At 34.6% G+C, this 25,328-nt stretch overlaps 2 protein-coding genes and 1 long non-coding RNA gene across 6 annotated transcripts in view; 2 read left to right on the top strand and 1 right to left on the bottom strand.

Annotated features, from left to right (window-relative positions):
* Window positions 1-1,046: 1,046 nt before the first annotated feature.
* On the top strand, window positions 1,047-2,722 carry LOC143362819 (uncharacterized). Its single transcript, XM_076803281.1, has 4 exons — window positions 1,047-1,732; window positions 1,858-2,056; window positions 2,139-2,332; window positions 2,417-2,722. Exons 2-4 carry the CDS (start codon window positions 1,860-1,862, stop codon window positions 2,602-2,604), a joined length of 579 nt encoding a protein of 192 aa, XP_076659396.1. The 5' UTR covers window positions 1,047-1,732; window positions 1,858-1,859; the 3' UTR covers window positions 2,605-2,722.
* A 979-nt stretch (window positions 2,723-3,701) lies between these two features.
* LOC143363060 (uncharacterized) lies at window positions 3,702-6,199 on the top strand. Its single transcript, XR_013083724.1, has 2 exons — window positions 3,702-5,346; window positions 5,379-6,199. It is a non-coding gene; the product is annotated as an uncharacterized LOC143363060 (long non-coding RNA).
* Window positions 6,200-6,578: 379 nt separating this feature from the next.
* Window positions 6,579-25,328, bottom strand: part of LOC143363057 (uncharacterized) — a 40,575-nt gene continuing 21,825 nt past the window's right edge. For 3 of the 4 annotated variants that reach the window (XM_076803678.1, XM_076803679.1, XM_076803680.1), the window contains 4 exons: window positions 24,434-24,592; window positions 16,023-16,211; window positions 14,426-14,562; window positions 6,579-11,386 (listed from right to left, as the gene is read on the bottom strand). In XM_076803678.1, coding sequence (XP_076659793.1) covers window positions 11,230-11,386; window positions 14,426-14,562; window positions 16,023-16,211; window positions 24,434-24,562 — 612 coding nt within the window. In that variant the 5' untranslated portion in view covers window positions 24,563-24,592 and the 3' untranslated portion in view covers window positions 6,579-11,229. Of the gene's footprint in view, window positions 11,387-14,425; window positions 14,563-16,022; window positions 16,212-19,681; window positions 19,868-24,433; window positions 24,593-25,328 lie in introns of those variants that run through there. The other variant, XM_076803681.1, reaches the window with a different exon arrangement.

Genomic DNA, 25,328 nt, shown 5'->3' with positions numbered 1-25,328 from the left:
GGCAGTATACCAAAGAATGGTATCTTCTAGCCGATAATTGTCTCTGGTCAGATCCGTGTTTTGGCCATATATCAAGTAGACACTGTATATACTTTTGTATCAGGTGGACAATATCATGTGATATTATATTTCGTATATACTATTTATTTTTGAAATACGAAACTGTCATATTAATTTAGGTAACACACAATCAATGTATGTAGCAAAATTATTGTAACACTTATCTGTGATAAAAGCAGTTCGCGTGATAGTACTGTCACTATAGTAATACTATACTATGAGTATAGAATACTGACAATCATTTATGATTGGATCATGTGTCTTCGTTATTCTTAGCTCAAGTCTTATCACCAGACTGCGGACTTTCTGCATCTCTAAAAAAATTGTTGTATTGTTTTCCATGTATCATGGATGTTAAAGGTGGAAATAAATTTCCATTTATTCCTTGCTTCTCACAATCAATATTTTTATTTTGCATTAAGATCCGCAGTCCACTCATCACACATTCATTATTTACACATATAGAAATCAGAGGTATACAAAATAAATTGATACAGACACAGAAATGAATTGACGCGATTGACGAATAGAAGTTTAACGCGACTTTATGGCACGGAAGCTAGCACGACAGTGATCCTTCATGATTTTATGTGACGCCATAAGCCGATCCTTTTCCCCCTACAGGCCGCACCCGTGAGTGAGCCCCTGGGGGACCTCCGATCCCAGGAATACCAATTTTAAGCAAAACATATCAATTTTACGAAAAGGAACTTTTGAAATGTTCCGAAGCAAATTCCAATTAGGAATCCAGAAAAAAAGTTGATGATGTTCATTGAATGTCAAGGTAATCCGAAACAAAAACTGTGTTTCGGATAAGAATTGAAAGGAGCTTACCAAGAAGGTGAAGGTGGACCAGGGGAAAACCTTGGCCCATCCCGAGCTAGCCTAAAGTAAATTCAGACACAATTCAATTAAATACACAAGTTTCTATAATTAGTAAGTCTTAAATTTTAATTTAAAATGTTATAGCAAATTATAATTGTGCAGCTATTAGCTCTTGATATTCGCACGCATTTCCCTTCGCCAATGATGAATCTCGTCACCTAATTTTTTGGTAAAAATAGATGATAGAGGTCAAGGTACAGAGTAACTTTTGAACCATGAACATTCGTACGCATTAATTTATTAAACACAATACATTGATAAATTTATCTATCTCTGCTTGTTTAACGATTATAAGAATTCCTTTTGCCAATGATACTGCCGAGTACCCCCTTAGCTATCTTACCACCTAATTTTTCTAATAAAATTACTAATAGCAGAGAGGAAATGAGAGTTCCACGCCCGGGATTTTAGTGTTCCCGGTATAGTGCTGCCCCCTAGTCTAATTTTTAGCCTGGACCAGCTAAAAAGATGATGCAGGTTCTGGTCCAGGCTAAAAAGTTGATGCAGGTTCTGTTCTAGGCTAAAAAGATGCTGCAGAAAAGTGGGGACACTAAAATCCCGAGCGTGAGCACTCTCATTTCCTTTCTGTTGCTGATATTTGAAACAAAAGCAGTATCTGTGTCCTGGTTCATCATCGAGGGAAATTCCCAGTATCAAATACAAATTGCTTCGATTGTGAAGGAACAAAGAAACCTGACTTGTTTGACATTATATCTAAATAAAAAAAAAAAAAAACAGAAACTATAAGTTCCAACAACCTTTTTTCAGTTTGATCTGAATTTTCTAAGTAAGTGTAACATACTTTTTTTACTTGTATAGTTGATTTAGGACGGGTGTGGCACGATTCGTATAAATAACGTGTTCAGTTTCCTGTTCGTTTGTATAAAATATAACTTTAGATTCTAATTTTAGTTATGGGACTTAACCCAATGAGATGGAAAATAAGAAACGTATTCTATTTAGTACTGACGTTATTTATTTTTTATATATTCTTCATATATAAGAAAAAGTATCGCGTAAATTTTGAAGGCACTATACAGAAGTCGAATCCCATTCACGTTTGGGAATACGTAGCTGATTTCAGCAACATGAAGAAATTAAATCCAACAATGTGTGTGAAAACAATAATTATTCATAAAATTTTACCGTTTATTTTTTTTACTATTTAACAAAATATTTATTTATAACTTTAGAGAGGAGTTTAATGTAATTGCAGAAAGTCGCAATTACGATCATTGGAAATATTCAGTCGAATATGCGGAACGTTTAAGTTATGTACCATTTATTCGAAATATTGCGCAGGCAGATTATGTCGTACGACAAGATAATAACGGTTACTTGATCACTTCAAAACATCGTACATGCTTTTTCTCTAACTTCGGATGTTGTAAGTACAATTTTTTGGAATTCAGAATTCATGGCAACGAATCGATCGGACTTTGAAATCGTAAATTTAAAATTCTGATTTCAGTGGAATCGATCTCGCAATTCAGAGTCGATAGAGACGGAGCTAACGACATTAAATGTATCGAAACCGTGCAATATGAATGTCCGATTATATTTTCGGAACTGTGTTACAGGGAAGTGATGTATCAACGAGAAGAAATCATGAAAAGATTACAATTGGAATTTTCGGTAGCTAAAGCTACGAATGAATAAAATAAATTTGTCAATTATATATGCATCGAATACGATTTTACTATGCACTCTTTAATATTAAATTGTACGTTATTGTAATTCTTATACTTATAATAAATATATCATTTTAAACAGTAAATATTTAAAATTTATTATTAGTATGTAATGTTCATGTATTGATACGTATTTATTGCAGTGCAAAAAAAAGAGAGACAAAAAAATACATTGGGTGATTGGTCTACTCCTATACCTCGTTTTTGCTTTTAGCAATTTCCGATCCAGGCTTAGTAAAGGCCCTGTTTCATGCTAAAAGATGGTTCTGTCACCGACGAGATATCGGCTATCCGTGGCTAAACGTGGATCCTCTCTACCGTGGTTGTGGGATCTGATTCAGATTAAAATTTGTAGGCCACATGATGGCGTAGGGGGCGTTAATGCCAACCCTTCGCTGCAAGTCTACTGCCTACGTCTCCTAGCAAACTCTGCTGATTTTCTGTCATTGCCAGGTTTGACAGAGTGGGATGTTTTATAAAGATAAAGTCTCGAATATGATTTTTTTATTTGAATAGCTTTTTATTCCTCTTTATTCGAAAATTTCTATCTATCTGGATTATCTGGATTCCATTTTTTTCTTTCCGAATGCATCTAATTTTCAGTAATTCAATATTTTATAATAATCTTTATAAGTCAACAAATTTACTCGAAAAATATGTTTTAAAAAACCTTTAATGACTATCCCCCATAATAGCCACACAACATTTCATATAAAAAATTGTATTATTCTTATAACACACGTCACCAAAGATTAAAAAAAAATCAGGATAACAAAAGTGTATGAAATTGTGATTTTAAATACATATAATTCGGAAAACATAATTACTTACTTTTCAAGAGAAATTATTTTTTCTAACCTACAATTTTACATGATCTCAATGCACGAATAGTAATCCTTATGCGAATTTCTGTTTGCGTATAAAAGTAACAGCCAACACGGTAACTAGACCGCACAATATTCGGAACCCTCCAAATAGTAGGCTACTTTTCTACAATTAATAAGATAGTTGAATAATAATAATAATACAAATTGAAAATAATGACATTAGTATATTATGGTATTCAATAAAAACTAATGTGTCAAATATGAAATATGCTTTACGGGTTTTTGTAATTCCTAGTTGGCCATTTTACGGCTCGAATGGCAAAAATCATTGGAGTATATGAACATACATATATCTTGCTTGACTATATTAAATCTGGACATTCTTTACGTACGTACATATTTTGTTACGTTCTAGATGTGTGCATACCACATATTAGTACTAATATTTTCTTTCTTTCGAAGGTAGTATAGAGTATACACACAATCTTACTATTTCAATATTCACAGATTGCACGCATGTAAATGTGTACGTAGAATATGGTCACTCATAAAATTCTTTCATTTAGAAAATATATTTCTATATATATGTATTTATAGACATTTCTGTGTGTGCATACTAGCTATACACAACATATACTACATAGAAACATAACACAAGTATATATACACTTTTCATTTTATATTTATTCGTATATCTTGTTAGTTACGTATATGCGTCAAAATTTTCAGTAAGTCAAAGAAAATAGATTAAAAATTTTTGTTTTATTTACAGAATAAATTTTTTATGAAAAAAAAGACTGTATCCTAGGACTTTGCACGTTATGAATAATAATTAGTTAAAAATGCAAAACGACAGTACCTCTTACTAAAAACTTAACGCACATATTGTTTCCCGTAAATAATAATAGACGGAAGGAAGCTTCACACACGATTCGATTTTGTCATTTTCGCTATCAGAAATGTGGTACTGATTCTCAGTATACATCGCTCAGTTACATGGTATTTAGGCATAGAAGTAGAACTTGAAAAGTACCATAATAAATAAAATGTACATATATTACGTGATAATTGCTTAAGGAAAAATGTTAAATGCGGGACATGAATTTTAACTCTAAATACTAAGTAAGGAAGACAGTTTAACCGTTCTAACGATAAAGAGAATACAATTCAAATTGCACTGACCCGTAATAACAATCAGCCGTATAAGTATTCAGCAAATTTGAAGCACTTGAATCTTCATAACTGTATGCAGCAAAATTTACGTCTGAATTATGCCTGTTTAAAAGAAAATTTCGTCAGAAATTTGTAACAGATGAAATTTTAATCTGATATCATTAAATATGACGTGTATCCTTATGTAAAGTAATTATCCAAAATGGCGCAGGTTATAATACAAATTTCCTAATTTTAGCTGCAAACAGATCGGCTGTGCAAACCGTAAAGTTCTGCTTTATCAATTTATACTAATTTAAGGCATTAAATTTAGCTCGAGGAAAGTATCACAATTCATAGACTTGCGCGTAGTTTGTTCAATTTTAAGTTTCTCGCAGTCACACACAATGGTGGATTTATGGGGGGTGGGGGCTACAGGGGCCCAGGGCGGCAAAATCCAGGGGTGGCAAATTTTTGGAAAAATACCAAAGGTACAAGTCACAACAATAAAAATAAATAAATAAAAATGTTAACTAATTTAAAAATAAAAGCAACATGTTTGAATGACGTTGTAGGAAATTACAAGAAATCACTTAAAGCCTACGGGAGAAGAATGCAGAATGCAAGTACTTAACTGCCCCATATCTGAAAAATAGGTTGAACAAAATTAGGGTAGTACTAATGATGTTGTGCTTTGTGCTATTGATAAGGGACCGAGCGAGGAGGGAGTTGTTCTTCAAGGAGTGCTGGGGTGTAGAGGTAGCCCCTAGATGGCAAAAGTATAAATCCGCCATTGGTCAATTTGTCGTTCAAAACAGTGTGAAACGTTTCTCACGTTGGTAGACTCGTGTGACTACTCGTATGTATTACAATGTTACTTATTGTTATACAGGATATCCCGTTTGAAGTGAACCGCGCAATTATCTATCTCCTAAGCCTAAACTATTCGTTACAGCAAAAAATGTTGTATGTAAACCAATGCAAGCGTTTGAGGGGCCCCATCCGTACCCAGCACTGATGTAAATCTGAGTTTGTTTCGAGGAGTAAAACATATCCACATGCAATAGGTTGATGAAATTGTCATAGAACGGGCAACTTGTCGATCTGAACAATAATACGTACACCCGGTACGGGTACAATAACAAAGCACACCCGGCTAGATAAAATAAGTTTTAGAAGACAAATTTTTGTTTAGATTAAATAATTGCGTGTGGTTCATTTAAAATAGGACTTTCTGTTCATCAGTTCATCACTTTCAACTTATAGAGTATACAAGAGTAGACACTGTAGATACTTATAGAGTATACGATGTCTGTTTCACTCACAACCAAACAATAATTACATGTGATGTACAAGTATCGCTCAAAAGTTTAGATATACAGGGTATTTTACTGTATGGACTAAATAATTTAAAAAGCGATACTACGAGCCAATTTAAGGTAGAAATTGGTAGTGACGATATTTCAATTTAAGATTCGCTTCCGAGTTATTAACGATTAAATAATGTTCTGATTTATCGATAGCAACGCGCCTGAGCAAAACTCGTTGCTGTCGGTGAACTGTAATCGTTCCATAACTTGAAAAGAGAGTTGAAACCACGATTTAATCATTCTTGATTTTTGTTTTAGATTGGATGGTAGAATCACCGATTAAAATATTTGACGCATGTAGCCGAATACCCGGCACACTATCGGACAAATACAGTCACATATTAATGTTTTTTGTATTATCCATTCTCAAATAGATATAATTTTTACAAAATATAGAATAGCTTCTATCTACACATATTCAATTGGACATAAGTATTTAGACATTTTACTTATAAGCGTATATTATGATGTGAAATATGAGCTTGACGAATAAACATTGTGTTATTACAATGTTGTAAAACACAGGATAGTGCAGGCACTAATTTTTGTAACGAAACGGCTTTTGAATCAAATAAATTAGAAAATTAGAAAATTAGAAAATATTAATGTTTCGAAAGGTGCAAGCTAAACGATGTAAATTGATTTCAACGGTCATGCTATAAAATATTGATAATTAAACTAAATTCACTTTTTCGAATTAAGGTAACATTCGTTTTATTTTTACAATTTTTGTAAAGTGTCCAATAAATACATTCCAAATACTTATGACACATGTAACTTGAGTATGTGTTACTCAATTGATATTAGTAAAGAGATTTTGATTACTGATTTTAACGCATTAACGAATCAGTATAATACAAATGATATTTCAAATTCGAAATACTATAATAAAAAGTATTTGTGCGATACTGAATGCGAAATGAAAGAACGATTGATTAAATTTACGAAATTAAGCGTTGAGTAATCTGAGATTTAATTACTAGTGAAATGCCTATACGATTCTATTATTTCAATAAATATTGGCATATTTATGACACTTTTAGACTTTGGTAATTTGTAAAATTCTAGTTTGTGTTTTGCATTATTCGTTACGTTTTTACTGTGATAAATGCAGTTGCTTTCTGTTTTTAATTTGGAAAAAAATTATTTATTCAATATTTAATTAATTGAAATTGAGCAGGAATAATATAAGGGTAAAAACGAAGTAGTGCTCTACAGATATAGAAACATATTTAGAGTAACTTTATTTTCATCTATTAAACATACGAAAAAGTTCGTGTGGTTTATGCGCTAGAAATAAATTCGAATCAAATCAAATTTTTCATCGTATGCCACAAAACTAATGTAAGAATGATTGAATCGTTAATAGGATACAGTAGATGTGAAAGGTATTCGTACACTTTTTAAAAACTAACAACATTTTTAAAATTGGACCAAATGGATTGAGTTTTTTTTTATATGTTAGGATTAGTTTAATAGTTTATTAGGTTTTCATATAGCAACCTCGATCGATTTCTTTACTTTTTTTCGCAATTGCGACCAATAACAATTTTCTACAAAAATTATTTACACATTATCTAGTAAACTGTTCCTTCTAACATCTACAAAAAAATTTGAGCCGTTTGATCCAATATTAAACAAGTTATTCGTTTTTAAAGGGTGTATGAATACTTTTTACACAGACTGTATATCCATTTTGTTGATACGCAGCGTATTTCTAAATTTTATTCATGTTCCAATGTCTATACAAAAAAGGTAATGAGAGAAGAGGTCAAATTTTATATTCGCGTACCTTATTAACTGAAAATTGAGGATACAGCAGTAATAATAATAATAATAACAACAAAATAGTAATAATAATAATAATTATAATAAATAATAATAATAATAGTAATAACAATAAAATAAAAAATAATAAATCCGCACGAACTTTTTTCGTTTATATGTATTTATATATATATAAATACATATATATTTATAAATTTTATTCTCAACACGTGTACCAAAACTTTTGAGTGATATGCATAGTACATAAGTTACGGAACCTGTCAATATGAAAGTACCGCTATAAAAGGATTCTTACAGAGACGAAACCGCCGTCGTTCTTCGAAAACCAATTTTTGGTATGCAAGTTTGTACACTACGAAAATACTTCAAAATAATTTATATGACTGAAGAACCATAAGCGATATCTCATGAGTATGTTTGTTTCGCTGGTCAAACTTCTTAGTATATACAGGGTGTCAAGAAACTATGTGTAAGCCTTGTTGACCTTGAAAAAGACGGTCAATGTCAATTTTGCACGGTTAAGGTCAGTTTGTAACGATTTTTGCACATTATTTCTTGACACAAATGCTGAAGAAGATAATCTTTTAGGGTAACATTCAGTTCATGAGATTGTGTATATTTTTCAAACGTAGTATTTTGTCATATTATTAGTACGTTCCAAATATTATTGACTTTATGTGAAAATGATAATTATGGACACGAATATCAAAGGTTTCGATTTCGATAGAAGTTTCGCCTCTGTAAAAAAAAAACTCCGTGGCATCATGAGCAATCATGCAAATAAATCGATTTTCACACTCAACTTGTAGGCAAGTGGAATAGTGAGAGAAACGTGGCAAACGTTTCGAATGAAGCGAATTAAGAAGAGAAAAGCATTTATAGTGTAAACAATCGATGAAAAGTATAAAAATTCACTAGTAAAACGCAATGAAATTCGTACACGTCCAGTTTTGAGCGTCGACGTTTCTATTAAATGCATTGTCCTTTTTTGTTTTTATTATCGAAAGGAGGGGTGCAATCTTCGCGGATCCGTTGCTCGAAGCTAGACCGTGTATACAGTATATATGCGTGTGTATTTATGGATGCACACACGCGTTTTGAGCGTATGTGTGTAGGATCTGGTAACTTAAGTCGATGTCTCTGGTCCCCATTCTCGAGATGCTATAGCGAAAGTAATATTATCACATTCGCGATCAATAATCATCGTATTAATCATTAATCTGCTAATACGTATACATATATTGTATATATTTATATACAGGCTATTCCAAAAATGTCGGAAAATCTTGAAACGTATGAAGGGGTTCCCGAGGTGATTTCAAGCAACTTTTCAGTAATTTCAAGCAACTTTTCACAACATTTTTTAAAATGAAAAAGTTACTTCAAATGACCTCAGGAAGTTTTCTGACATTTTTGGGACACCCTGTATTTATGGATACACCTAAGGAGCGCATTATCTCTTCGAAATCCGTTAGTTGAGATATATCTACGAATCACTTCTTCAAGGCGATTGAAACGTTAAACGATCACTCCATTTAACATCGTTTCTACAATAACGTATTATTAAATGTGTGGTGGAATATTTAATACTCTTCCTAAATATTTCATGTTATCCTTCGACAACTGGATATTTTTAAATTCTCGAACCTCGCAAAAATACAATCTAAATGATATTCGAGGATATTGTACTCTCTATTATAAACCATTACTTAATCGTTTAATTATGGTGATGAACAGTTGTATTCGCAAATGATCGACAAGATTTTGAAGTTGCGATTCGCTGAATGTTTTAAGTTACTCGTCTAGTAAGCGGCGATATTTTTTTAGCGAGACCATATACAGTAGTTACTCGATATATGTCCACAACACGGGTCTAGCCAGGGACAAATATCGGATAGGAAGCTCGAGAGACCTCGTTCGCCGAGGAGTGTAACACAATACGGGTCGGATAGATCATATTCGGAATTATATCATATTTGGTATCATTTTCATTAGAAAAATACCACGAATATGTTGGTGAAAGTCCCATAAAAAATAATGAAAAATAATGAAGTTTTGTAATTGGATTAGTAGTGGTCTCCTTCCTGGTCTCACACCGATATGCCCGACCCGTGTTATGTTTACACTGCTCGGTAACCGAGGTCACTCGAGCTTCTCGTGGGGATAGTTATGGGACTTTTATCGGCTAGATATTTGGGACATATATCGAAAAAAGACTGTATAATCTTCGATTTGATGTGCCTTTTCGTTGGATGGTGATCATCGTTGATTCGTTTTCTATTGTTTCGTATCGTTGCCTGACATTTCATTACGACCACTCTCCGCGATGAAGGTTTCCTGCGGTTTCTGTCCAATTGGTACACCGTAAAACAATCATCGCAACAGGAAATACAAAAAAAAAAATAAAGTATTTTGCACGTCATCACGCACGGGATGATGTGCAACGGAGGTTCTAATACGAAATTTTATCACAGTTTTTCACACTTCTGCGTCACACTGATCGTTATCGTTGTCGATGCGATCCGATCTATCGGTGTCGTCACCGAGATCTTTCGAAATCAAGCCAATTTTAGTACACGCGAACTTCAGTGAATCAATTAGCGTAGAGCAAGAAACGGCGAAATCATTGTTTTCTCTTTTCTTTTCTTTTCTTTTTTTCCTAAATTTCTTAACCTTCGCGAATACGTTTCTTCGTTCGCTTTTTGGCACACGACCGAGATATTCGATTCGATTGCACAAAAAGGATGTGAAGATTCACGACAATTAGTGATCCATGCGAGCACGAACAAAGGCCGTTTAATGCTGGCATAGTTTCTGACTAAAAAATCGAGATGTCTCAAGGACCATCGGTTCGTGTCACTCGAAAAGAAGTAGAATAAGGAAAAAAAAGGAAGAACTCTCCCAGCTTAACTGCCCGTAAAAGTCAGTCCTTCTTTTTACTCTCTGTCGAACTTGCATCTCATTGGCCTTCAAAAGATCTCCAGAGGTTGACCTTGGACGGATCATTTCGTAGACGCCGAATTGCATCTTCTTCGATAAGTCTCAAACGGTTTTTCAACGGTTTCGCATCAGCAGTCCTGACGATACTTCGTTGGTCCCCTTCTGCTACACATGTAGCTCGATAAGTTCTCGAACTTTGACTTCTCCTCCGCTCTTTCTCTCTTTCTTCTTACAGATATACATTTTTATTCCTTTCAGAGCATACTTAAAGCAACTGATTTTCACGAATATGCTCAAGAATCTACATACGTACACACACACACACGCGCGTGGACATGCATGCGCACATACACGATCTTTCTCTCTCTTTTTCTCTGTCTCCTTTTCTCTCTCTCTCTCTCTCTCTCTCTCTCTCTCTCTCTCTCACACATTCTCCTTCTCTCCCTCTGTCGTACATACACACACGACGAGTTTTACCAACGAGGTTCGGTCAGGTTTTACGAATAATTGCGCAGGCTACGGTATCCTGCGCTCTAAGTCTTCATGCAGCAAACTGTTGTTATTGGTCTCGTGCATCGATGCTGGGGACGCTTCTTCGGGTTGTTCACCGCCGCTTAATTCTAGCTGACCTGTACTGTCGCCGCTACTAGAGCCACACTCTCCATCGACAAACCTGAAAATTCATTTTTTTCTATTATATTCTCTCATTTACGGGCGTTCTATAACTACCATAATACCCAGTTTTCCAGTTCATCGTAATAAAAACAGTAACCATTTCATAAGTAATGATTAGGCTATTCTTTTCCTTTCGGGGACCAAAAATTTTGCACTGTTTTTAATGCAATCTTCTAGATTTTGATAAGGAAACTCCAAAAATACAAGCTTTAATGCGCGGAGTTGACTCGTTCAAAAATTATACGATTATATAAAATTATAAGTGAAGTGAAGTGAAGTGAACCATTAGCTCCTGTTCAGCAAGATAAATCGCGCTATCACGATTTACGAAGGTTATCGAAGTGTGTTAATATGTATGGATATTAGCAATTTTAAACGAGATTTTTCGGTGTATGTAAGATGTGCCCCATCGAATGCAGCTGTGTTGTCAAGTACGTATCGAATCGTATTAAAACATTATATAACTATCATTTCAACTTCTTCAAGATAGACTGTACCTTTAATCAAGAAAAGTTGTTCGCACATGTTTCGCGATATCGTTCAATATTGATTGAAATTACACTTTAACTTTAATAACTGTGATGTTATTGTACCTAACTTGATAAAATGTTGTTATCGTATTGTGTTATCAATAGTACAGCATTTCTTTTTTACATTGTCTGCCATATCACCGGAAAATCGACTGTTTAATACATTTTCAGCGCAATTAATAAACCGATCAACGCGAGACTGTTCGCGAAACCGATTTTGATTTGAACTTCACTGAAGTCAAAAATAAGATAATACTAACCAAGAAGTATTTCGACCGTGGATAAAGTAAAGGTCGCTGATAAAATAATCTTTGCTTTACTTTCGAATATCAATGCAATATCGGCGACAGTTAACGTTAATAATGTTGTTCGCGACCTGATTGTGGAATCGATATCTATCGATATAGTCGTTAAAATTTACGTGTTACAAGGTTCAACGAACGCATTCATTCATAACATTTGAGACTCTCCAGTGACTATAGGCGTAGCCGGGGCGGGATAGGTGATGCCATGCCCCCCATCCTAATTGTACGAAAAAGATATGGGCGTTGCAAGGGTGAGCGACCAGGGACTGTTTCTAGAGAAGTTTTTAAGTCAGACTTCGGAATGAACTGCTCGATCCGAGACATTTTCGAAAGCTACGCCCCCTTGACCTTGCTCCCTGTGAAGGTCCTAGATCTCGGGCCACCTCAGACCCATACCAAATGAACTGCGCGTGGCGCATTAGGGTAACTCTCTTAGCGATAGAGTCCCACATCATGTTACACCTCTCGGTTGGCCCCACGCGGGGTATACGGTAATGGGGATAGCTCTGGGACTTTTATCGGCTAGGCATTTGGGACACATATAGAGTAAACACTGCATATTGAAATGAAGCGAAATCGTGGTAGGCCTCGTGAGGTGTACACAGGTGGTAGAGGGAGACCAAAGACGATGTATCGATCTCTCAGCAGACCTGTGGGTAAGAATGTTGTAACCTGTCCTGATGAAGCTATAGTGCGACGAAAGGCACGAGTAGTTTGCCAGGGGTTCCTCGCAACGCCCTGTAATTGATTTCAAGGTGACATTTTCACCGGTAGCGCGAACGAGTTCGTTAGGCATGGTTCTAAGTTTGGCAGCTCGGTATAACCGGAAACTGCATCGAGCGGATGTCGAAACCGCCGAATATTTGGAAGAAAAAGTGTTCACGAAGAAGCCCGATTTTCTAGAGGTGAAAAACAGAAGTGAGCAGTATATCAGTCTGTCCCACTTGATAACATTATACAAAAATGCGCATTCACGTGTGGCACAATCAGGCAGATATTGCACTATTTACTTATTATACGGAAAACAATTAAGTTGAATAGATGAATCAAATTTTTTAGTTTGCGGCCATGTTTTCGAGAAAAACAAGTTTGAGAACTCATGAAGCTCGCACGCTGTTGAATAGATATCGCCGCCTACCCCTGTCAGTTTGACTTATCGTTCCTGCTTCTTGTACATACTAATGTGCACCCGTTTGACAAATTTCCGAACACAATTTTCCCGAAAATAAGACCGTAAAAGAGTAAAATGTGTTCCTTTTTTTACGTTATTCTCTAATAAAGCATCATCTTTTCGATAAAATCCAATAGAAATGCAATAATATTGTTTCAATTGTATGTAAGACAAAGTTTTACACAACGCCTCTGGGCGACATCAAGAATCAGCCGGAGTATCTATTTACATTTTACATATGGAGAATTTAAACAATTCGATATCTGCTAGTGCACACATGTTTGCACACGTGCGCCCTGTCATATTAGAAACAAGATTAAACTCTTTCTTGCTTCTTATATCTCTTTCTGATTAGGTTGGACATAACCAGCGTTGAAAATATTTCTCTGCATCAACCTATGGTGGATTCTCGATAAGTGAGAGACGTTTAAATGGAAATCCGTGATGCTCCGAGCTCAGAAGTATTATTTATACACGTGTGCTTCCCTACTCTATCGCCTAAATGGTGTTGCGTGGAACTGCAGCAATATACATACAGATGTGCAAAGGAGAGGGCGCTTAAATGTCTATTTACCTTTACCTTTACCATAAAATAAAAGCATATTATAAACAGTATAACTGAAAGAATTGTTTTCCGGGAAAACGGAACATTTGCGACCTATGGTTCCTTTATTAAGGTGATCCTTGCCACGAGTAGAATACGATACGATTTTTGATTTTGAATTTTCAAGCCCAAGGTCAATTCCGCGGCAAGTTATTTACATCAACATCCACCAAACCGTGTGAGTGCGGTGCATACATTAACTCGTCGTTAGTCAATTAATTTCATTTGTTGCGCGATAATCGAACTTGCCGCGGCAAAAATGACGTAACAACACTAATACCAGCCAGCTGTTACTAATTCATCATAAAAACTGTTACCTTTTCGTCGTTAATTATGGGAAGCTTTTTTTATGGACTTTTATGAACACGTGGATTAGCATATTAACTCGCGTACGATATGTACGTGCAAGAACTGATAAGCTACTTACGTGTATGGTTGCTCCTCACCGCGCATTTCACATATGACGTTCGTCAGGGCCATTATGTAATTCTTAGCCAACGTGAGCGTCTCTATTTTACTGAGTTTCCTTTCCATTTTTACATGTGGTATTACCTCGCGCAGTTGCTGAAACCGACATTATTGTTTTTGTGATTACTAAATTCCGCTTTTCGTGTAAGTCACGGGTAAGTCTCCAGAAATGTTGACTTATTTCGTGGGCGAAAAATGTTATCGATGGTGTACGAAACAAAGGTTACAGGAAAATTATTAAAGTAGAAGTGCATAATTCCGTCATGCTAATACTTATAGATTCGGATACTCCAACGTTTCTAACTACCAAAAAATAAAAATAACAAAATTGTTACAACTAGCAATAGACATCGTGTGTAGTGAAATTGTTATACACAAACATACTACCAAGTTATTACGGAATAGAATATAAAAAATTTGATGAATAGTCGAATAATAGAAGATCAATGGAAATCAGAGAGCTAACTACTTGAGTGATCTATGAATAAGGACAAAATACATTCAGGACAGGTGCAAAAGCTCAATGAGGATTCAGAGTGGACGCGTTCGGAACAAATAACTGATCACACTAATGATAAAATAAACAATAAACTACGGTCCCAACTCTAAGAAAACAATACGGGGTTCGGTGATATTAACGCTACAGTTATAATCATATGAATGTTAATTATTTACTTGTACATTTCTTCCTCCTATAAAATCTACATCGATGCCTTACAGCGATTTTAATTTTCCGTTTTGCAAATTTCTTATGAATGACGTATGCATTTGGAAACACTGGCGGAATTGTGCATACCTACATGATTGTATAAAACACAACAAATTAGAAACACATGCTTATTCGAATGTATTCACGTATACTATTATCATCAGTGTAATTGTTAGAAAATCAGATTGATAGTGAATCATTTACACTTTTGTGGCGAACAGTTACAAATTAACCTTTACACGTGCAATTGTTATCTCTACTTGTCCTTGGAAACATATAATTTTGGAGAAATATTGTCGTGCCGTATGCCTTTCAAACTCCGAAGTATAGTTTCCCAATCTCTTTTACAACGTCCTTCTTTTGTTTACCGCCTCCCTCGAATAAATCAAATCTGCTCATTGTCAGTTTTAATGTTGCAAAATTATGTTCTAGACTTTAGCGGTCAAAAGAACGTGGTTTTTTACCCCACTCCATAGGAGAGTGGTGGGGAGGACCCAGGAGTAGGGGGAGTCGTCTGCGGCACGCAGAAAAGTATGAAAAATTGTATACTGTATTTTTTACTCATTTCTTTTTTACGTAGAATCAGCCCCTTTCCGGTTGTACCAACGGTACTATTACCCTGTATATTGATGTTCAACTATTCGAATGTCGCAGTGTAAAGGTTAATTGTTATAAATCTTATTCTTTTCTTTTAATGGTTTCCATGGCAATAAAGACAGGGTCAATAATAAAATATTATTTAGTAGGTAATGTATTTTATGTAGGGACATTTAGATTTTGTGTAAGTTTCAAATTAGCCAGTGTACCAGGGCGTTTCTTTGAATTGAATACGAAATTGGAAAATTACCTCGAAAGCATCGTTCAGGGAGTGCATTCTCATTCTTTCTCTCTCATTGCTCTCGAGCCTCCTAAGGTTCCTTTCTCGCGCAGAGATCCCACTTTTTCGTCTTCTCGTAGTTGGAGGTCCTCCACGATTTCTTCTTTTCGCTTGTTTCGGGCTCCTCTCACTACCACTACTGTCACTCTCCTCACCCACCTTTTGATTCACACGAGAAACAAGTATGAAATTAGATCGTATGTTTTTCCACACAAAAGTTTACTATTGATTTGTATTGTATTTAGAAGTAGTAGGAACATCGTGTAAAATTATAAAATACAATGAAACGATTATTAAGATACGGACAAGATAAGTGTATAAGTTTTGAAAAAGAATTCTAGCAGTTATCATTTTTTTTTTACGAAGAATTTTAGTAGGATATACAATATTACAAAAAAAAAAAAAAAAATTAAAAGAAAATCAAGGATAAATTATATAAAGACAATAGCGAGAAATATAAATGCGATGTACATATTTTGTATCAAGTAGTATCATTATTTACACTGAGTAGCGATTGAATAAAAATTGAAAAGGTCAGTTATCACAAGTAAAGAATTACATTTTTAAGAAAAGAAAGAGATGACTCAGAGAAGTAAGTACAGAGTTGCATCGTTCCGGAAATATTATGTTTCGACCATGAAATGCGTAAAACGGTTCTTTCGACCAACGTGATCGGAGTTTCTGCTTTATTAATTTGCTTATGCTAGAACTTCGTATGAAATAAAATTAAGGAGTTTCCATAAATCGCATTTTCGTTCATAATTTTTGCGAATGTTATTGATTTCTTTGCAAAGTATAATCACGTTCTTCTTATCAAAGGAGTACACAGTATCGTATATTCTCTTGGTGCAATGCAAATCGTTAGTCTTGTTTTAATATTGTTAATCGTTGTTGCGATGCCAGTAGAGTGTAGAGTAACCTAATCGTTTATGTTTCTTGTCAGCTGGTGAATGTTTTTTTTAATGCTATACTTGTCTTTCGAATTAATAAGACGGATTCTGTTCCTCTTTTGAATTCGACGCACTCACCTCAACTATTGCGCTATTCTTATTCGTCGCGCGTCTAATGACGTATTATCTTGTTCTATAGTCCCTTGTGTAATGGATAGTATTATCGCTATACCACAGATTTTATGCATTTATTATATAACGAGAATGAGTACCTCGAATGCAAAAAAGTAAGATCATTAAAACAATTTTGGGTTAAACTTCACTTTGGCAACCCAGAAATTTTTAACTTTTTTCTTATATAATCCTGTAGATCTTGACGAGAAAATGCCAAAAATCCACGTATTAATGTGAGGAATTCACTGGTTCAAAAATTATTATACAGGATTATATAGAGAAAGTTAACAATTTCTGGGTTGCGAAAGTGAAGTTAAGCCCAATTTTGAAATACTGTTGTATTGTTTTCAACTGTATAAACCCGGTCAGCCAAGCCTGCTATGGGAAGAAAATCAGCAGAGTCTGCTAGCCGACGCAGGCAGCAGATTTGCGGACGGTTGGTATAGCCCCCCTTACTATCAAATATATATGTTGCACCGTCTAGCGACGATTACAGTGACTGCAACCCCTGCTATTTCAGTTACAACGATAGAGGGCGTGCATATACAATTATACACTTAAATGTTTAAAGAGCACTAAAAGCGACTATTTTTCATTACTTTATAGAAAAAGCAGAAATGTATTCTTCAGATTTTTAGCTATTTTTAGTACAATATATGTATTATAATTAAAATAGTCGCTTTTAGTCCTCTTTAAACCTGGAACTCACTTAAATGTATAATTATATATGCGCGCTCTCTATCGTAGAAATTGAAATTGTAGAAATTGCAGATTGATTAGGGAGTCACTAAAATCGGCGCTAGATGGTTGCATCTGATAAAAATCTGCTGCTAGCAGGCTCTACTGCCAATATTGCGCTAGGTTGCGGAAACAGATGGATATGGAGTTGGTCCGCTAGTCTCCCACTAGTCTAACGGAAATTGTTTACTGGGAAGTTATTAAGGAAGGAAAGATATTTTCATACAGCTTCTGTACTTTGGAATTCAAACAGACAATTTATAGTTTCGCATAAAACTCCGAAGTCTAATTATCACCCTTGAAACTGGTATTATGGTAACCGATGCTATGAGGTGGTAATTAGTACTTCGTAAATCTGATAATAGTAGATGGTTGAACTTCACGCTCTTTTGCTAAAGATCTAAATCTAAATAATCCAAAAGCTTGTACCACGTAATTCTGCTAGATAATTACTCATCGTATCTACTTGACACTACTGACCTACTGATTTGTTTTAGTCATACTCTAATGTGTCTGTTTAAATAGCGACAACGGTTATATCGTACACTTCCGGCGAAAGTGTCACGTCTGAAAAACATGGTTTTCGAATTCACATATAATGATAATCTTGCAGAGATACTGCACGACCAACTATTAAAATCAATCATTCTTCATTTATCTTCATAAGATAGCCACCAGTTGCTCTTCCCTATTCGTGTGACATTATGCTATATTCCACGTGATGTTGCCGCATACATAATTATCCAAAATGGCTAATATTTTGGACTTTGAAGCTTTACAAAATTTTTTCCAAAATATGAAACTATAAAAATTTACTTTTGGCCACGAAAAACAGGTTTCCAACCTACTGTGCGCCGTTGAATCTTGTTTTCATAACATTACAGTTTTATGTGTACTAACTATAAGATAACTGGCTCTACTATACAGGGTGTTAAAAAAACCATTGAATATTTATAGGGTATATAGGATACATTGTACTGAGTAAAAAAGCTTTAGTAAACATAAGTCGAAAGGTCAACTGTTTCTGAGATATAAAGATTTTTGTTTGCCAACATCATGATTCATTTACTACTGGCTTCTTGATATTTATAGAAAATTTTCCACGTGTTGTGATTTTCCACTACAGAACTGACTGATTGAAGGAGGACATTTAGAACGCGGTTTATAAACACTAAAGTAAACATCGCATGCAATGGAAGTAAGTCAATCATGATACTAGCAAACAAAAATGTTTATATCTCAGAAACGGTTGACCTTTCGATCTATGTTTACTAAAGCTTTGTTACCCAGTACAGTGTATCCTATATACCATATAAATACTGAATGGTTTTTTAACACCCTGTATAAGTACAGGGAATACTTTGTGCATATCGTTCAATGGTATAATTCCCCGTCTATAAACATTACTACATCTTCACATTGGCAACACGTACCGACATATTTTTCAGCGCATTTGCGCATAAATAAATACAGTAATGCACGGGTAGTTTCTGCGGATTCGGAGGTTTAACGCGACAGTTACCTGCCGAAGGTACGCATGTATAGTTTTGGTCGTTTATTGAATAATTTGAAAAGCAGAGAAAATGAGAAAATTACTTTAGCATAGGTGTAAGGTGCGTTCCTACTGACCCGCCGCGCCAGGATCTCAGAAGTGGTGCAGATAGAAAGCAGTAGCTAATTCTGCAAGAAACGCGACAGTTGTCTGTACACTAATGTTATAGAAAACTCTTCCTAATCTCTAATCTCGCTTCTATACCTGATGCGAATATCGATTGTATATTTTTAATAATAGCATTTCCTGTTCTGGATGCTGCGTGTACTACTCACCGAGTAATGATGGGCCATCAAACAGCAAGTCGAATTAGCCAACAAGCCAGCAAACCATCACACCGCCTAGACCGATTCGGAAAGCGGCTTGATGGCTTGCTTTGCCTGCTCACAATCAGATTGGTCCGGATCGAGTTGACCGTTCGAGAGTTCCGATCAGACCGAGTCAGACCGATCTTTCGAGCACTGTGGAGTGTGGAGCGGTTTAATTATGTACCACCAATTACGAAACTTTTGAATCAATGCTTTTTATAATTTCTATAAACAGGGTGTTTCGCTACACATAATAATCCTTTTAAAGGATAACTTTGCACACTAAAATCAGGTCAAAGTCAAATCAATTATAGTTTCTGAGTTGCTTTCAATTTCCATACCTAGTCATGTACCTTGCGGAAGATAGATGCGAAGCTTGAAATATCCCTAACAATCCTATAACAATTGAAAACAAACTAGCTTTCCAGAACGTTAACCCTAGATAACTTAAAAAATTTTAAGTTTTTGTCTGTATAATTCTGTAGATTTTTACGAGAAAATGCCAAAAATATACGTGTTTCAAGTTGAGCGATTTCAAGTGTTTTTGACGCGTAAGGCTACCGCCATGTTGGTATGTACTCACCGTCGCGCGTCGTCTAACGAGCAGAGTCGCTAGATGATAGCACAAGCACGCAGGTGACGTCGATAACGTAGATTTGCGAGCGTAATCAGGCCGGCCTGTCGGCTCTCTACACCCCCTCACGAACCTAACCAACCTTCCGACGGCTCCGCTCATTGGACGATGTCTGAGTACATACCAATATGGCGGCGCCCTTACCTGTCAAAAATGTTTCGAATCGCTCCACGTTTGAACCAGCGAATCCCTCACATTAAAACATGGATTTTTGGCATTTCCTCGTCTTAATCTACAGGGTTATATAGAAAAAACTCAAGTGAAGTTCAGCCCTGACTTTTCCTAATCTATTAAGACAGTGCGCAGTGTATGGCGTATAGGTCAGAAGTGATTCAGTTTTGGAGATACACGCTATTTGATGAAACACTGGTTCCGACATCGTTTTCAAATGCCAACTTTACAACGAGAAATAAACAAACTAATAAGATCTGTTTTCAGGTGCTTTTATCGTTGCAATCTAACATTCAATTGAATTCACAACAAATTTTTATTTGCAGATATGTGTTTTTTGCCTATCTTTGTACCATTATTCCTTTTTTCTTTGATTGGCGCGGCGATCCTGCCAGTGAATTATGTATCGTGACATAATTTCACCCTTATACAAACGTATTGATTTATGTTTGGGTCAGGTCTCGTAAATAGTAAGAAACAGTGTCAGGTAATAAATAGACTGCAGATTTTTGTGTAAAATAAAAATTGTTTGCATCAATTGTAACATATAAGAGCTAAATATTTTCTTTCATGCTTTAATAATGTTCAGAAGTTGAAACTAATGCGTTGATGCTTTAAAACTTTTTAAGTCTTCCTATTGCTTAAAATTGCACTTACTCGTTTTTGTCGTGAATGCATAAAATCTGCAGTCTCGTAATAAAACACGGATAAAGACATGGGAATTGCAGTGAGCAAATATTATTAACAGAAATGAATATTGCTATTATTTATAAGTTCATGCTATCTGAACAGAAACAGTCTTCGATGTTATATGTTTGCAATATTTATACATGCATTTGAAAAATGAAACGCGTACTTACTTCACGTAACTTATAATACACATGAAGGCAAAAAATAGCGGCAATTACGTAATGCTTCATGTGTACCAATAACGGAAAATAGGCCGTACAGACAGGAAAAATAGATATTAACAATTATCTGACTTCATCAGAGGTCTGAGTACAATTTGATTCCATTGAATTTTAATTGTATTGTATTCAAATTACCTTATACTTCATTTACAGTGATGATAAAGTAATTAGCAATTGAATTAATAGAAATATTTGAATTATACATTGTATAAATTCAATTAAACGTAATTGGAATGCTATATTATACTTGAACTACAATGTAATCAAATTACGTAATTAAATCACGGATTCATTCAATTAGCACTACTCTGGTTCAAGTATATCAAAAATAAAAATATTACTATATCATTTTCATAGTAGTCCCTTGCAGTACATTGATTCATTTTTGCTGCTATATACTACAAGGACCGATTATTCGATATAATCCAACAACAGCAGTTTTATCTATTATTTTGGTAATAACTTCTCAACGAACAATAAGATCATTCAGGAAGGTGACCTTGATAACATATGTAATGGTCAAATTTATTGACGGCTGGTTGCCAAAACTTCAATTTTACTGGGGATTTTTAATTACGTTTCTAAATTACTTTTATTGTAAGATATAATCCCCGTAATCTTGCAAACCTAAGAGTGTCTTGTAGTATAATTGCAGATAAGATTAAGTTTGCCACGATATCCAATAATGTTCATCGTTATATGCCACTTTAACGTCCGATAGACTTAGTTGCTTGATGTATTTTGATTTGTAAGAAATAGGAAGATAGCTTTTTTGAGAAATATTATAAAATACGGAATTTAATTGTTATTGCCCTCAAATTGTATGCTATATTATCAAGTTTTTCGGCATTGTCTATGCGCGTATCTCCTACTGATTCTGAAAAATACAATTGTTTTGGTATTTTTCATCCATGGTCAAATTTTATTGATTTATGAAAACGAAGTCATTTTATACCAGCACCTAAATTGTTAATCATATTGTTAGTCCTTTTTGGCCAACGTACTGAAGGGAATATTAATGTTTATGTTAATTGACTGTGAGTTGTAAATTGACACAGTTGTGATTGCAATCTAGACACTACTTCAAATTCGATTGCTTTCACCTATATTAATCTTTTTCACTGTTAAGTAAAACAAAATACGTTTATTAAGTGTAGAGACAACCTTTATTATACAATAAATATACCATTAATATAGCAATAAAAATAATGATATTAATATAATACTAAATAAATAACTAATATAATAAGCTTATGGTATAATAAAGGTTGAAGTCAATGCTTTAGGTAGCGACAAGTATGCGACAAATATCCAGTATTGAAATTTTTCGTATAAGTGTCGCATGTAACTTGGTAGATTCGGAGTCTGGTTAGGGTTATAAGGTCCAGTATCGACCATACGTGGTGCTCGATGATTCATTTGCACGATCGACACCATGCGTAATTATAGTATGGGTTGAATGATTGTGTCTGTTCTCGAATGTTACAACAAACACAAAATTTTCCCCCGATTGATAAGGAAGAATTGTCACTTCGAAATAACAACCAATTTGAGTGTGATAATTTGCATATCCACGTGGAACTGTTCTAGTGCTCGAGTTGATTGTTCACTAGACTTTCCAGAATCGGTGATTGATGGATTGGTTAATATTTCTCGATATAATTAGGTTTTCAATTATGTATGTGCTTCATAAAATCACAAAAAGTAGTTGAAAGAACACCGATCTTTTCATGATGTAAATTATTGTTAATCGTAGTAAATAATGAGAAAATAAGTGTTTCTTCTTTGTCCAGGCATTGAATTAGGTAGATCGAACAAACGTTTGTATAGTCTATGTCTCATATAGTCTATGTTCTCTCGAAACGCAGATTGTAGTATTTTTATAGTTTTTTTAAGCCTAACCACACTAATTTTCCTTCGAAACCTACATTGTTCATATCAAATTACATTGGTCATTAATTTATGATTTTAATTACGGTTCATTATTTCTCCCGATATAGAAATTAGGGAATCCGTGGGTTAGGCGACGTAAGTTTTAGTTTCAATTAATTTCGAAACAACTCTAATCTCATTCGTACTAACAATAAGATATATAAGATAAGTATATCTTATCATAGCAACATTGTATAAAATGAATTAGAACTTGAAATAAAAATCCCGTGTTTTGTGACTCTCAAATCACATATATTTTTTTACTAAAAGTTCTAGATTTCTATTCATTTCCATGTATTGCAAAACAGGTGTATATAAATATGAAATTATGCGTGTGCTATTAATACTGACAGAGATGCATACTTATACAGAGTGGACCAATCACTTTGACCATATTTCCGTTATTTGTAATGCCATGAAAAAATGATGTACACAAAACTTGCACGTTACATAGACGGAAATATTGCGATGCAAATGTTCTTTATATATGTGACGATGTTTCGAAGATTTCAAGGTCACCGTGATTTCTTTGAATAGAATGACCTACCTTCTGTATCATGAATCGATAAATTCTCATATTCTGCGTACAAATATATTGACCTTCATACGTCCTAAATCGAATAGTTAACTAAATTAGTTAACTAAATTATTTTACTGCTGTCCCTCAATTTGAATGTGGTGAAGGCAAATGGAAGATTATTTCGATAATATTTCGTTAACTATTACTAACTATTATGTATGTAGGTCAATACATTTTTACGCGGAATTTTATACTCTACTCCTATACCATGCAAGTTTTATATATATAATTTTTTCATATTCTAAGTCTAAGGTATTAGTCAGCCCTGCATATTTCATTAGTCCCATACAACTAATATTTTTCATAAACTAACATTAGCAAGAAGTGGCAGTTAATTACCAAGATAGAATATGAAAGTTGACGAAATTACTTTGTTCCTAGTACGTGTATAATTAATTCTATACTTTACTTTGATCCAAGTAATATTATTTTCAAGTATCTCTATTGGCGCACCGGTATGAATCGCTCTGAAAATAGAAAAAGTGTCTTACCTCTGTGCCAACCACATGATGTCGACTTCGTTTGCCGGTAAGCGAATCGACGGAAGCGTCGTCTAGGTCGATATACATCTCCTGATCGTAGTCTTGATCGCTACCCGATAACCTCTCCAGACTTCGCATTATCCTAAGGAAAGTTATGGTTTAGACCGCCTGCAATGGAATACGATACATCATTAATTCTTTGATCATAGCTCAACGATTGTTTCCTCACAATTAAATACGTGTCATTTTCCTACAGGTAAGCTTTCGAATGAACCAAGTAACAAGATATGAATTTTTCAACTATGCTTCTTCAATAAATATCGTTATGTCTGGCTGAATACGATAGAAATTTAAATAAAAAAATCTTCAATTTCGACTAATAGTTTACAAAATGATAATTTATTTATTCGCAACAAATTTTGCAAATAAAATAGAAAAGATAAGGATACTTGAGAATATACTGTATTTAACGGTAAAGGTTTTCCTTTTCAACTATAGTGAGCACTATAAACTGTATTTTTAAAGAAAGAGCGCAAGAATAAGCTGTGGCCGGTGTTATCGTCTGGTGAAGCTGTCAAAAATGATTTACAATCGCGAAGTTTACTCTAGTTGCTACTTCTTCGTCGTAAACAATGTGCCCAGCTAAATGTAACTGTGTAAAGTCGATTAAGCCTATTGAAGGCATACAAAAGATTGTAAAATCGAAATTAAATGATACGAAGGGCAAACGTTTCGACGAAGATGAACTTCCTTTTTAATTATTAATTTAAAAGATTCAAGAGTCAAGTTTTTTTTATAATAAAACTAGATTTTTTTCGAAAGAGTTCAATACAGTGTTTTCTCGATATATGTCCCAAATATCTAACCGATAAAAGTCCCAGAACTGTCCCCACTGCCGCGGGGG

The sequence above is a fragment of the Halictus rubicundus genome, chromosome 18 (genome assembly GCF_050948215.1).
Source record: "Halictus rubicundus isolate RS-2024b chromosome 18, iyHalRubi1_principal, whole genome shotgun sequence".
Taxonomy (NCBI): Eukaryota; Metazoa; Arthropoda; class Insecta; order Hymenoptera; family Halictidae; genus Halictus; species Halictus rubicundus.
Note: the sequence above shows the minus strand (reverse complement) of the source record. Positions and strands in the feature narration are given on the sequence as shown.

What these genes read in the sequence shown, in the direction of transcription:
- LOC143362819 (XM_076803281.1), top strand. Translation starts at nt 1,860, where the DNA reads ATGGGACTTAACCCAATGAGATGGAAAATAAGAAACGTATTCTATTTA. An exon ending in AAGAAATTAAATCCAACAAT is followed by an intron (nt 2,057 to 2,138) that starts GTGTGTGAAAAC and finishes TTATAACTTTAG; the next exon opens with AGAGGAGTTTAATGTAATTG. An exon ending in TTTCTCTAACTTCGGATGTT is followed by an intron (nt 2,333 to 2,416) that starts GTAAGTACAATT and finishes TTCTGATTTCAG; the next exon opens with TGGAATCGATCTCGCAATTC.